The following is a 14,437-nucleotide window of genomic DNA, read 5'->3' as shown; positions in this document are numbered from 1 at the left end:
AGGCATTTGACCAACATCCTCCTTATACCAACCAAGCATTTGTACCACTACACCAGTTTACTATGTTGTACATTATTTGAAAACGTTTAATATATATTTCATAAATATTTGGCACCCCCAATTTTTTTTTTCAAGATCCGCCACTGGGCATAATCTTCTTAAAAAATTTAACTTTGTTGCATCCTCCACTCATATTTGAAACTGAGACTAAGTTAAAAAAATACATGTATCATCTCATCTAAACATGGTTTAAAGGCAGGTTATTTTTATGTCGTGAAAACATGTATCTCTGTCTTCTTTACATATACTTAAATTTCCCTTTTAACATTTTATTTTCTAATGAAAAACGTTCTTGTTTGATACCTATAAAAAAAAAGTATGAAGTTCACATGAGAGGCAATATCTTACACCTAAAACCTCTAATGTTTCCTTGAATAGTTCTCAAGTTCTCTGAATTGAAGCAAAAACTGAACCCTATGTGATTTTACATTTCTGATCTTATAGAACTTATTTAGACTAATGATCTTATAGATGACTAGGTACATTTCCAGCTTTGTGGATCAAATCTACACCTTTGAGACTATCTATTTGTCATTAGTTTGCACCACAAGTAATACGATATAAAATCGTCAGTTATAGGAAGCGGTCTTGAACTTCGAATGTCAAAATGAAAATCATATATTTTAGGGTCTGCTGCAAGTGAACCAAACAAGATTTTTCTGCAAAGAAGTAGAATTGACAGCAGACTTTGATTCTGTAATTCTATTAAATATTTTGAATAAACTAAAAACTAGATGGTAACATTCCCTAGGAACCAAGTTCTAGCAAATGTGCACTTACATGACAGCAAATTAATTCTTAAAATGCAAGAAGCAAATTGAAAATGATTTCCCTAATAAGTTGAGCTACCACTATAAGATTATTTTTCCCTGTATATAACAATGTATATATAACCTGCTCTAAACTTCTTTCCTCACTAGTATTTAACAAAGCCACATTACTAACTGCTTTAAATTGAAGTCTATTAGTTTTCTAAATACTAACTGGATTTGTAATCTTTCTATGCAGGCTATCACTCAATGGTTTTCAACCATGTTCGCCAGATATTTAGGGAGTGTGAGTTTTCTTGTAAGATGATAAGCTTAACTTCTTTGACACTTTTTTAAAGAACCTTTTGTGATTTTTAATGCCACTTTCGTTTGAAGGCTTTCATTGTGACAGAATTTTCCAGCATTTAATTTTTCATAGTAATTTAAGTTTTGTTCTTGACCTAGGCAAATCGGGTTAAATGCTGTCACATTTTTGCCTTATTCACATTTTCAAGACAATCGTGATCGTTGGATTGAGACCAAACAATCTAGATTTCAATACATATTTTGATTTTTCTTTTATCGAGTTTGAAATCTAGACACCCGATATCGATCCAAGGATCATAATTGTCATGGATCATGAATGAGTAAATGCGTCAAAAGGCTAACTAGAGTCAATCATAGTCTGACCTAAGGAGTGAAACTTTGCTGCAACTTCGGACTTCATCATCATTTAGTAATTTACTTTGCAGCAACTTCAGCACCATTTAGTACTTACCTGTTGTCAGTTTTTTGCCTTATTCACACATTTAAGATAATCGTGGTCGTTGGATCGAGATCAAACTGTCTAAATTTCAATACATGTTTAAATTTATTTTAATAAATATATATCAAATGTGAAATCTAGACTGTCCGTTATCGATCCAAAGATAATGATTGTCATGAATGAGTGAATGCGTCAAATATCTGACTGCAGTGAATCATGGTGTGACCTAAGGAGGGAAACTTTGCAGCAGCTTCAGACTTAAGCACCATTTAGTACTTACTACTTAAGGTGGCTAGATCATTTGAAACTTAAAGTTTTGTTATGTGTTTAGTCTAGGTTCCTTAGCTTCCATCCTTTGAACCATAGTCACACAATTCGTTGATTCCCCTGACAACCGCGAACCAATTCGTTCGTACCGGTTCGCGGTTCTTTTCCGTACCAATTCGTTTTCTAATATGTTGAAAGTGACGAACCGGTGAGGAAGAAGATCAGAGCAGCGAACCAGAAAGAGAATACATTGTATTAAAGTGAACACATTGCATATTGTGGATACATATAAAGGGCATAATGTATTAAAGTTCAATCTTTTACTTCTTTCATTACATCACCATTTGTTATTAGTATAAATAAATAAGTAAAGCAGAGAAACAATCAGAGTATACATTGTAATCATATTGAAGTTCAAACTTATACTTTTCACATTACATCTCGTCCATACAATAAAAATAAAAACCAGTCCAATATGCCATAGAAAGAGAGTAACCAATGAAATAAAAAAGGTAAAACCAAACAAATACTTCTACCTCTTATACATGAAAATAAATATATCGTTTCCAATTGACAAGCAAATTGGCATATCGCGCTTGAAATCTAGACCGTTTGATATTTGATCTAATGATCACAATTTCTTGAATGAGTGAATGCGTAAAAAATCTGACTACGGTCAATCAAGGTTCGACTTAAGGAGGGAAACTTTGCAGCAAATTCAGGCTTCAACACCATTTAGTACTTACTACTTAAGGCAGCTAGCTATTTGAGCTGAACCTAAAGTATTGTTGTGTTCAGTCTAGGTACTTGGCTTCCATTCTTTGAACCATTTTAAACAGTTTACACTATCCTAAGACTTGCATGACCGACTCTTTTTATGCTTCAGCAGGCTCATGTAAAGGAAAGTGCAAGGAGTATTACATGTACCAAACCTGTAATCATATAATGTTAAACCTCTAGTATGAAAGCTTTAGGCTTAGACTACAAAAACAACTATTTTTCATTCCTTCAATCGGCGAAGATTTTTCTTGTAAATTTTGATGTCACAAATACCTCCTTTTCCTTTAACATCAATATCATCAACCACTCCGGTAGTTAAATCAAAACAAACTAGTTTAGATTTATCATATTTTTTCTTGAAGAATATATTGCCTTTCTTCCCAACTGCAATAGGATACAAATTGGAAGACAAAGGTCCAACATCGAAGAGTCTAGTCCATGATTCTTTAACACCAATTTCACCCAAAATTGATATGCTGAAATACCTTGACCCTTTGTAATATGAGATTATAGCAACTGACCCATTTAACACAACCAAACAAACATCACCATGTATGTCTAAGGGTGTTGTGAAAAACACTTCATTGCTCAAGTTGAATGACACAACATCAGTTTTATCATTTATCCTTCGCAACCAGTGACACACTCCATCCAAGTACACCTCAGAACTCAACGGGCCGTAGAAAACAATTGGTATATCAACATCGAGTTTTCTCCAAGAGTGACTTCTTAGACTATATATCTCATAAAAGGGGTCATGTGTCTTAAACATATCTTCTCGAAAACGCACAACCCGGATGACCTTGTAGTCATCACTATCATGGTCATAACCAAACCCATAAAGAAACTGATCAACGAAGACATTAGGTAGAGACTCGGGAAGGTTAGAAGGAACGACATGAACTTCGTTAGTAGTTGGGTTCCACAACACTATCTGTGAAGGATCAAACCAGTTGTAGATACAAAGAATACCATTAATAGCAGAACACAAAATACTAATATAATCAAGGAAGTCATTCTGTTGAATTTGAACTTGAGGTGGCAGATCCAATTTGATCTCTTTCTCAAACTTCTCACCTGTGAGGAAAGACAACTTCTTCACTGGATCCAAAACCCAGTGACAGATGAGACAAGCGTCGTCATCATCATACCCTGTTTGAGATTTGGAAACAAGATTGTTGCGGAACATGTTCATGAAAATAGGGTTTTCAAATAAATGAGACCATGATTTGCGAACACAAGCAAAGCGTTTAAGATGTTTAATAGGGAGTTTAGAGAGAATAGAGAAAACAATATCATCGGGTATATAAGTACCACTAACCTTCTCAAACGTTGGAGGAGACATAAAGGAGTTTTTGAACCTGCCGTGACGTGAATTAATGCTCTGTGCAAAGGAAAGGAAAAGTGAATCGTGAATAGAATGGACATAGGGCTTGAAAACAGAATAGCGCTTGAAAACGTGAAAGAGAAATTCTTGTGTAGGAACGAACCTAACCTATCATCCTTACAAACAACAAATTAAAACATGATACGTCGTTGTTTTCTTTTAAAATAATTATAAAAAAATAAATCAACAAGTCCTTTCTCTCTCCCTCCACCACCACTAGTTCGTGATCTTCCATCACCATTCACCAGCAACACTATTCATGGTGGAAAAACAACGATGTTTTAATTTGTTGTTTGTAAGGATGATAGATTAGGTTCGTTCCTACACAAGAATTTCTCAACGTGAAATAGGTTTGAATAGATCCGTCAAAAAAAAAAAAAAAAACTATTACTTTTTTTCCCTTTTTCCTCGTGCGCCCTATTTTTTCCAATTTTATCCTGGTTCGGATTTCGTTTTCCGAATTTCATTGTTAGAATTTCGCAGATGTTTCCGGATTTGAAAATCCGAAATAATGTTTTACTAGAACTTTTGCAATTTTAAGCTTTACAATTCGTAAAATAAAATGCGAATAAGATAAAAGACAGAAGTAAAAAGATACAAACATAAAAACAACTCATTTTATTAATATATGAACAATACATTACATTAATTTTCAAGCTTTTTAAGCTTATTACATAAGATCCTAAATCTATTTCTAATCTCCTAAGAGCTTAATTCTAATCTTCTAAGATCGTAACCACTGGTATCTGATAGGACATACCAGTAGTTTGCCTATTGGAGGAGGAAGGAAGAGGAGGGCGGGAAGAAGAAAACAATGCCCCTGAGGGAGGTGGGGGGTGCTCAAACTTACGGCCAGGTAGGCCAAGCTAAGAACCACACTGACCCACATGACCCTCAGATGAACCGCACATCGTTGCAGCACGATTCCTCATTGATCGTTCCTGAAAGTTTTCAACGAGGCCCATCTATGAAAGGCCAACGATGGAAAACCATGGTTGTAGAAGGAAGAAGAGGAGGAGAGGATGGTGTGAGAAATGGTGGGGTTTGGAAGGCAATTTATAGGGAGGGGTGGGTCAAAAACGATTGGGAGGCCATAAATGCAGTCAAAAAATGTGGTAAAAAGCGTTTTTTGACTTGACCACCGACAAAAACGTGTGGTGCAGACCACCGGCCTTGACTGATGCATTCCGGAATATAAAATCCGGAATGCACATGTGTTTTCCGGAATTTATTTTTCGGATGAATGCGATAATTGTGAGCGAGGGAAAAGTTGGCACTTCTTGTAGGGCTAAGGACACTCCGGATTGTAAAATCTGGAAAGATTCAACATTGGATTCTTTTGAAAGAGAGCCATTAATGTGGGGTTGGACGGTTACAACCACTAACACGTTTTCATTGACTGTATTAATGACAAAGGACTTGTTTTAGGCTATAAATAGGCTTCCATCTTCAACAAATACCTTCATTCTTCACTTCACCTCTTTTCTTCCATTTTCTTCAAATGTTTTTAGTTTTTTAGGGGTGTCGGTGGTGTCATGGTCATTGTTGACCGTTCATATGAACCCTGCAATAGCATTGCAGCTTGTGTGGGGTTCATATAACGGTCAACAGAGACCATTGACATCAAAGAAAGACACAAAAAAACACATAATTAACATCTGGTCCGGATTTCGTTTTTCGGATATCACTAACAATCTAGTCCGAATTATATAATCCGGACCAGAGGTATTTTTGTAAATTTTACAGGGCGCGCGAGAAGACAGCAGGGTGGAAAAAGTAATAGTAAAAAAAATTATATCTCACTAACTAGAGTTGAATAGATCCCTCAAAAAAAAAAAAACTAGAGTTGAATAGTGTTTTTTTGAAAATAGAGTTGAAATAGGTGGAATATTTTTTATTTTTTTTGAAAGAAAGGAATATTTTTTATTAAATTTTGAGATTTTAATTAAAATTATGGGTATACTGTATACATGTTTGTGACTATGATGAAATTATAATCAGGCTTAAATATAAAAATAGTCTCTGCAAATATTTGACATTTTAGTTTTAGTTCCTGTAACAAAAACCAAAACCAAAACGTCAGATATTTGCAGGGGACCATTTCCATATTTAAGCCTTATAACAAATTATATTTATCTTTTCTGAAGAAAAAAAAAATTTATGTTTTAGAAAAAATATGACTAATATAATATAAATTATTATCTTTTCAATAACACTAACAATATAACATTGTTATAGGCAAATTTATTTAAGGATATAATTGAAATAATGAAAAATTCAGCCCAAAATCATTGATCCTTTTTTTATATATTGTTATAAATGCAATCTCATTATCTTTTTACGTTTTGTTTCTTTCTTTGATTTAAAGAATTACGGTTAACTTTTATCCTTTTTTTTTGTGTGTTTTTCTTCATTTTTTAAGAGAAGCAGTTTCTTTTTTACTATATCAACATGTTCCGTACCTTTAAGAACTGCTGAGAATCCCCTTACATAGTGATAAGGTGCAGGAGTCATTGTGGGGCCCACTTGTGGCGCTCGACGGTTACAAATTGGTAATCGTCGAGGCAAAAGTTTAGGACACATTCAGGAGCCGTTATTAGTTTGTTAGAATTATTCTCCTTAAGTGTTACAAGCGCCTCCTTCGAGAAGATGTGTGCGTAATGAGTAACTAGCCCAAATATAGAATTGAATTTGTTTTGATTGGGCCCATAAAAATGGACTTTAATCGACTGCTCGGTGTAGAACACAAACTATATAAGACTAATTGTAAAGATATAATGTAATAGATAAAAAAATACCAATCATATATTATATAATTAATTAACTAATATTGAATGGAGGATGTATTTTCTCATTTGATTTTTAATTATCTATTTCTATAATATAATTTATAAACAAAAAAATTAGTTTTATAGTGATGGGTTTCAAGTGTGGTAGCTAAGTTTCACATCCTTTATGAATGAATAAAATTTTGGATATAGAAAAGGGAAGTGATCCATTAATAATGTCTTAAAATTTTGAGTGAAAATGTGGTGTCTTCCTCTCTTGTGGTCATAAAGTATTGACTCATTGATTCTCCGGTGACCTTGGAACTCCCTAACATTGTGGGTCTCACACTGATTTTTCTCACTCTTACATGGTGATTAATTGTTTTTCAAAGGATGAAAATAATTTAGAAGTTGGAATATTCATTAGTGTGTAAATTCGGTAAATTCGTGGCCGTCGTTTTGATTTAAATGTGATACACAAACAAAGCTGAAAATGATTATTTGAATGCAACTTTGCATCATTTTGACCGTTGAAAGTTGAAACACAAATATCAACAAAATTGTTAAAACAATTTTTTTTTAATGATCAAATATTCAATCTATGCATTGTTCCAAAAATATATTCAAATCATATAGTGATCGATCATAAAAACCAAGAGATAATAGCATCATAATAACCTATACATATTAGATTTTGCAAGACTCAAGAATAAACCAAGCAAGATTAATTCACAACCAAACAAGTAAAAATCTCTCTTCAAGTTGTTGAAGAAGAAGGTGAGCCAGTAGGTTTAAAAGCAGCTTGTTCAGCACAAGAGAGAATCTCATTAGGCCCTGCTTCTTCTCTACCAACTCCTAATAAATCAAGGTAATAAAGATAATGAGAAATTATGTTGCTCATTGCTTCATTATCAGAACCTTGGTCGCAAACTTGATCACCGTATAAAACATTGATTGTGGCACCAAATCCAGGTACCCTTTTGGACAATGTGTCATTTTTTGTCGGTTTCCAATTTCCAACAAAAACATCATGTGGTGAAGGTATGTGTTTTTCTGGTGGTGTCATCCATTTCCATAGTGCTGCTTGGAAGGCTAATGTTGCATTTTGTTCTATGTATTCTGGATGGTTTAATAGATCCACTTTCAAGGCTTCTCCAATTTTTCCATAGTTGTAATTCCTGTTATTAAAGGCATCAAGAAAGACAACATAAGGATTTTTGTCATAAAATACTTCTTTTATAGACGATTTGAAACAACAAATAATGAGTCTCAGTGGAACGTGGCAACAAGATCACGCAAAATATGAAATATTTCAAGAAAACTCAAAATATGAATACCAATAAATCGGTATGGCGCCACGGCCATAGTATGCTGCACCAGGACTACATGGATAGGTTAATTTGTAGTAGTCATCACAATAGAATTTATCAGGACTCAATTCCTTATTGTAGCATAAGCCCCATGCAAAGGGTCCTCCAGTAGCCACCCCATAACCACCTGAAATAATATTTTAGGAACCTTACAATTTTATCATCTTAAAATAAATATCCAACCACTCTAATAATCTAACAACATCTTTAATTTCACCAATATAATTTCATTATTTTTCCTAAACATAAACCATCTTTGGTGCATAAGCGCTAACAGATCCAAAAATTTGAAGTTGTATGATCAATATTTAGATAATGAATAGTATATAGTATGTCCATACAAGTTAGCTAATATATATATTATATACTTTAATATTGAGATTTTTGAAATCCTAATGTGAACTAAGTTAATTTGTTTTGTCTTATATGTACAACTCATATGGTAAAAAAGTATAGGGATATTTGATATGATGTGACGTAGATTTTAATATGCAATTCTCCACTTTTTAACACTTAGTGTGTGAGACGCCGTTTGACTCTTTAGAACGGAAAAAAGATTTGTGTTTGTATGTGTGTTGAGATATGGATTCTTTATGGTTACAATTTCAGTCATTCACGTAGTCAGCACATCGATAATCATTGAATCGAGTTTGAAAACAATCGTGTTTTGTTTCTTTTTAACTCTAAAATTCCAAGTTTGAAATTTTACTGTAAATGAAAGCCAAATATATGAATCATCAAATGATTCAAATATATGTATGAAACAAATTAATCAACAAATCTAACTATATCTCACTTAAAATGTCAAATATCATGCAATTGAGGGCCATAACGAACCAAAAAACATAAGATCAAGAAAGAGTTAACTTGTCCCCTACATGAATTGATCGTGTTCTAAAACATAAGATCAATAAAAAGTTAATTTTGTCCCCCACATGAATTGATCATTTTATAAAATGATTTCATATAACATAAACAAACAAAAACATTGAATTGTGACTTACAAGAGGTCTTGCTTCCAACATGACCAAGGAAAGCAGCAACCTCTTTCTGACCACCATGCTTTCCACCAGAAGTACCAAATCCAAGAGGCTGATAAAGTGCAGCCGCGGTAATAAAAGAACGATAATCCCAAAATCCAGAAGCATGTGCCGTTGGATCATTCCGTTTCGAGAACAAATTCTCAAATTGGTATGTTTGGAAATAATCGGATATAGTCTCATTGCAACAATACACTGACCAACCTTTACATTCCCACCCTTTGTCACATAGTTTCTTTCCCTTTACCGTTTTCACCAATGGCTTCACTGATGTTTGTGCATTTCCTATCACTAATATTGTTGCAATGGCTAATAGAAAAAATGTCCATTTGGAATTCATTTTTTCTTGAATCAATGAATCATGTTATGTGTGTTGCTTTTGGAAGATATTTATGTGATTTAAAAAGAGATTTCTAGAGAGTGTGTATGTGATGTTAAGTGAAAAGGATGGAAAGTGAGATTTTAACTTGTTAGGAGGAATTGATTTTCAAAGTTGGATTAGGTAGAGCTTTTGCTTCCATTCTTATACATGTTTTGAGTAGAAGGGAAGTAAACAAACACTTGGCTTTTTTATACAAGTGGAAATAAATACGAGTAAATGCCCTAATTGATACTTGAGATTGTAGTATTATATCAATTTAGTCATTGAATTATTGATATTTCAAAATGATTCTTGAAATTGCAAATTGTCCCTCGAATTAAGTTTGTGAGGACTAAAACTAAAACATGTAAAAGATAACTATTGTGAGAAGAGGACTTGTATATTTCAAAAATTAAAAACAAAAACTATTTCAAACAGGCTCTAAGTGTGTAATATCGTAAATACAATGAGGAACTAACTCGATTATCTTTTTACAATTTTAAGGATTATTTTGAAATATTCATAATGTAAAAGAGTGAGTTAATACACTCCTACAAATAAATTCTGTGATTGTGAGGGGATCCATTGCAATTGCTGTTCACCAGCATTACACGTAGTTTGGTCCAAATTTTCTGATTTTGCTATATTTTGGGTTTTCTGATTTGAAGCCCAAAGTTTTTGAGACAAATGAAAATAATTTGGACTTGAAAAGGAAATGTTTGGAATTTGGAATAAGCTTATAAAAGGGGGCATTTCTTTCTCTAAATTGAGATTGTTTACCTATAGTTTTCCTAAATTAAAAAGTATATTAAAAGTATACACCTACCATGACTGGTATTTCGATAGATTTATCATAACTGATTGGAAAATTAAAAGAGCAGTTTCAAGTATTTCATAGTTTTTTTCATAGGTTCTCTACATTGGAGGAAATCTTATTCGAGACACTATTGAAATTTAAATATGGACACCTCTCCTAACCAGGGATACCATATTCTAAATATTTTGATGCCATTACAAGCTATCAGCTACTTCACAACTCTGTCAAGTTTGCTTCTTGCAAAAGTCTGATGGAACAATGTATGAAATTAGAATGAAACCAACATTTAAAACTGTGTTCAATTGAAGAAGATGAAATTGAGATTCTGGATTTCTATAGTTTTGAGAGAGAAAAGAGATATGAGTAAAAGACTTGTGTAATTTTATTGAATAAATTGTCATATATTTACAACACATGAGTGAATATATATACAACTGGACGTAACAAACTAACTACCTTGGTTAACACGCTAACCAAGGTTTGTTACTAGACTCTGCTTCTGAAGAAGAAGCTGCACTTCAGAAGCTGTACTTCTGAAGCTACAAGTTTTCAAACAAACTACTAATCAAAGATAAAGCTAAAACTAACTAAACTGAATTACTAAACCAATAAAGTCTTTGTATGGCCTAAAGCAGGCCAACTAATAATGGTTTACTTGACTATCACTGCACATATCTCTCTTGGTTATTGACAATTGGTTATGAAACATGGATACAGACACGAATACGGGACAACATACACGTCGACACCCATAATCATTTGAGAAAATTATATAATTCAATCTAATTATAAATGTCAGTGTCGTGTTGGTGTCTCGTGTCGGTGTCCGACACCGACACGTGTCCAACACTAGGACACCCCTAGTCCGAGGATTATCCATGCATCATAGGCAATCACCATCTAACCAATTCACTTTTCACTCGTTGTTGTAAACTTGACTATCCTCTCCTACCATGGCTTAACTTAAATAAAAATAGCTTTAAATGCAATTGTAAACTAGCAAAAAAATTACAAATGACCGGAAGGAAAATGGACAACAAATTATACCGTTAAACTTTTTTATATGACAAAATCAACTCTCGTAAATGCAATATTCATGAATCTATGAGACATAATATTGTTATATTTGACCCTTTAAACTTTATGTAAAATATCAATAGCATGTGAACTAAAATTTGGTCTTTTAAACAATAAAACTCCTCACAAGGCACATCGAAAGGATTTTTGTCTGCCATTACCCTAAAGTCTCAAGTTTTATGTTTCACACTGATTGGACGGAAAGAAGTAGAAGTGTAGAACGTTGAAAGCTTTGGCCCTTGGGATGGGTATATAGATTTTCTTATTTGATTATTTTGCACAATGAATTTGAAGAATTATGTTTTACAGATAGGACTCATTTTCAAATTAATGATTCTTTTAATGATTTTTAATTTAACTAATTTTTTTAAAAAAAAAATGCTAAAACATAATTTTTTTTGAAGAAATCTAACACATAATATTATATTGTGATTGAGTGTCCGCGTCAATTTCATGTCTCATAAATATTGACTTTAACTAACATAATAGATAAATATAACTAATTTACTAACATTTAATCAAATTAAAAGATCAATATGGAACTTTCTTAAGTTAAAAGATCAATATAACCTCGCAATAAAGACAAGGAAAACAATGTTTAAGCCATAATTTTAATGGATGAAAAACTTCTTATTAACTTTTTCTTAAAGAAAACTTGTTATTAACATAAAATATATATATATATATATATATATATATATATATATATATATATATATATATATATATATATATATCTTAAAGAGTCAACCTAATTCAAAAGTCCTTACTTTATTTTTTTTAGGGGAAAACTCTTTGTTTCTTGTGTTTCCATAATCTACATTCAATATTGAAATTTAGAATCCACGGAACAAAATTCTTTCAATGCAGACAAAATAAGGAAGGGATCAATTTGCATAAAAGTTTGGATTTTTATAAATAAAAAACAAAAACAATAAAGTTTGAATGACAAACTGGTCCTGTCCAACCTTATCATAATGATTGGACATGTTTGCTGTTTGACTGTTTCCATGAAAAGGTCTTCTTAACAACCTTATACCATCTACTTCAGTGTATGCTGCTGCTACTATATCCACCGTTCCATCAATCTTACGGCTATTATAATAGACAAAAATTATCTAAACCCAATATTATGCTGCAACTATATCCACGGTTTCTTATTTTTGTCAACATTTTTTGTTCGTCCACCCAAATTCTACATTTCTGCATTTCCCTCTCTGTAAATCATCTAAACCCCATATTCAATTCATTCCAATCATTATTAGCACCTATACCTATTCTAAATTTATGTTCTACTTATTTGGATGCATTTGAGAGCAAAATAATTTAACTAAGCAAAACAAATTTTAGAAATAATTCAAGTCGTTTTTTTTTTTAATTACTTTCTCAAATTTGTTTTGTTGGGTTTGATTTGATCACACTCACGTTTTCAAATTTAGTTTGTTGTGGTTTGCCCAAAAAGTTTCTTAGACAATCACATTCAACGATTTATATTCTTTTGGAATTACCTCCTACAAACAGGAAAGCAAGCATTGCCGGACAATTCAATAAACTTAGATGGTATGAGTTGACTTGGAACAAAAGGAAATATTTGGATTTTGGAATGTTTTGTTAGTTTGTTTTAATTCAAGTTTAGTTTTAGTGATAATCACAATCAGTGATTAATTACACTTTATTTTAGTTTGTTATAAGTTTGTTAGAGGTTAGTAAATAAGATCTAAAGTTTGTTACATTGTTTTTGCTTCAAGCAACTTAGCTAGAGAATCAATAATAACAACTATTTTTCTTCATTCTCTTAATCTTTCTCTTCTCTCATTCTCTCTATAATTCATAAATCTACAAACCCTAGAAACTACAAAATTGCTTCTGGTTTTCATTGCTTGTTGAACAAGCTTTAGTGCTGCGCTAACAAATTGGCATCAGGAGCCTTTGGTTTCGTTCTAAGGGGTTATCAAGATCTTCAATCACGCAATTTGAAGGAAGAAACGCTGAAGGAAACACCATGAATGGTAGCAGCAGTTTCAACACACATCTTCCAATTCTTGAAGCACGCAATTGGGAAAGATGGGGTGCAATGATGAAGAATCTGTTTGGAGCACAAGATCTGTTGGAAATTGTGCAAAATGGTGTAGATGAATTAGCTGCGAATGCCACTGAGGTGCAAAGGAACACACACAAGGAATTGAAGAAGAAAGATTGCAAGGCTCTGTTCTTTATTCAACAAAGTCTTGATGAAGGAAACTTTGAAAGAATATCAAAAACAATTAGTTCAAAGGAAGCATGGGACATTCTTTCAAAGTATCATGAAGGTGATGATAAAGTGAAGTTGATTAAGCTTCAATCACTGAGAAGGAAATTTGAGCTGATGCAAATGGAAGATGATTAGAAGATTTCTGAATACATCTCTAAACTCATCAATCTTGTGAATCAGGTGAAGGCTTGTAGTGAAGCTATCATTGATCAACAAATAGTTGAAAAGATTATGAGGACCCTATCTTCAAGGTTTGATTTCATTGTGGTAGCAATTCAGGAATCAAAAGATGTGAAGACATTGAAGATTGAAGAATTGCAGAGTTCATTAGAAGCACATGAATTGATGGTAACTGAAAGAAGCAGTGAAAGATCAATTCAACAAGCCCTACAAGTTCAAACTATCAAGAAGGATGATAATGATAGGAATAACTTCAAGAAATGGAAGAAAAACTCTAAAGGAGGAAACTGGTCTAAAGGCAAGAACAATGGATTTGAAAAAGGTGAATCTTCAAAGGAGGGAAACTCTAATCAATGGAAGAAAACTAATCAGAAGAAGATTCAGTGTTTCAAATGTGAAAAATTTGGACATTATGCTTCAGAATGTTGGTCTGGTAAAGGAAAACAATCAAGAATGATGAAGAGGAAGCTAAAGTTGCACAAGATGATTCAGATGATTCATTATTGATGATGGTTACAACAACCAATACTGAGAGCTGCAATTCAAAAAGTTGGTTCAGATACT

At 32.8% G+C, this 14,437-nt stretch overlaps 2 protein-coding genes across 2 annotated transcripts; both read right to left on the bottom strand.

Annotated features, from left to right (window-relative positions):
- Positions 1-2,842: 2,842 nt before the first annotated feature.
- Positions 2,843-3,967, bottom strand: LOC11417125 (putative F-box protein At3g16210). The gene has a single exon (XM_003594746.3). It carries the CDS (start codon positions 3,965-3,967, stop codon positions 2,843-2,845), a length of 1,125 nt encoding a protein of 374 aa, XP_003594794.1.
- A 3,382-nt stretch (positions 3,968-7,349) lies between these two features.
- On the bottom strand, positions 7,350-9,582 carry LOC11417123 (chitinase-like protein 2). The gene is made up of 3 exons (XM_003594744.4): positions 9,152-9,582; positions 8,115-8,274; positions 7,350-7,955 (listed from the first exon to the last, which is right to left on the bottom strand). Exons 1-3 carry the CDS (start codon positions 9,525-9,527, stop codon positions 7,535-7,537), a joined length of 957 nt encoding a protein of 318 aa, XP_003594792.1. The 5' UTR covers positions 9,528-9,582; the 3' UTR covers positions 7,350-7,534.
- Between the last annotated feature and the right edge of the window lie 4,855 nt (positions 9,583-14,437).

Source organism: Medicago truncatula, chromosome 2 (genome assembly GCF_003473485.1).
Source record: "Medicago truncatula cultivar Jemalong A17 chromosome 2, MtrunA17r5.0-ANR, whole genome shotgun sequence".
NCBI lineage: Eukaryota > Viridiplantae > Streptophyta > Magnoliopsida > Fabales > Fabaceae > Medicago > Medicago truncatula.
Note: the sequence above shows the minus strand (reverse complement) of the source record. Positions and strands in the feature narration are given on the sequence as shown.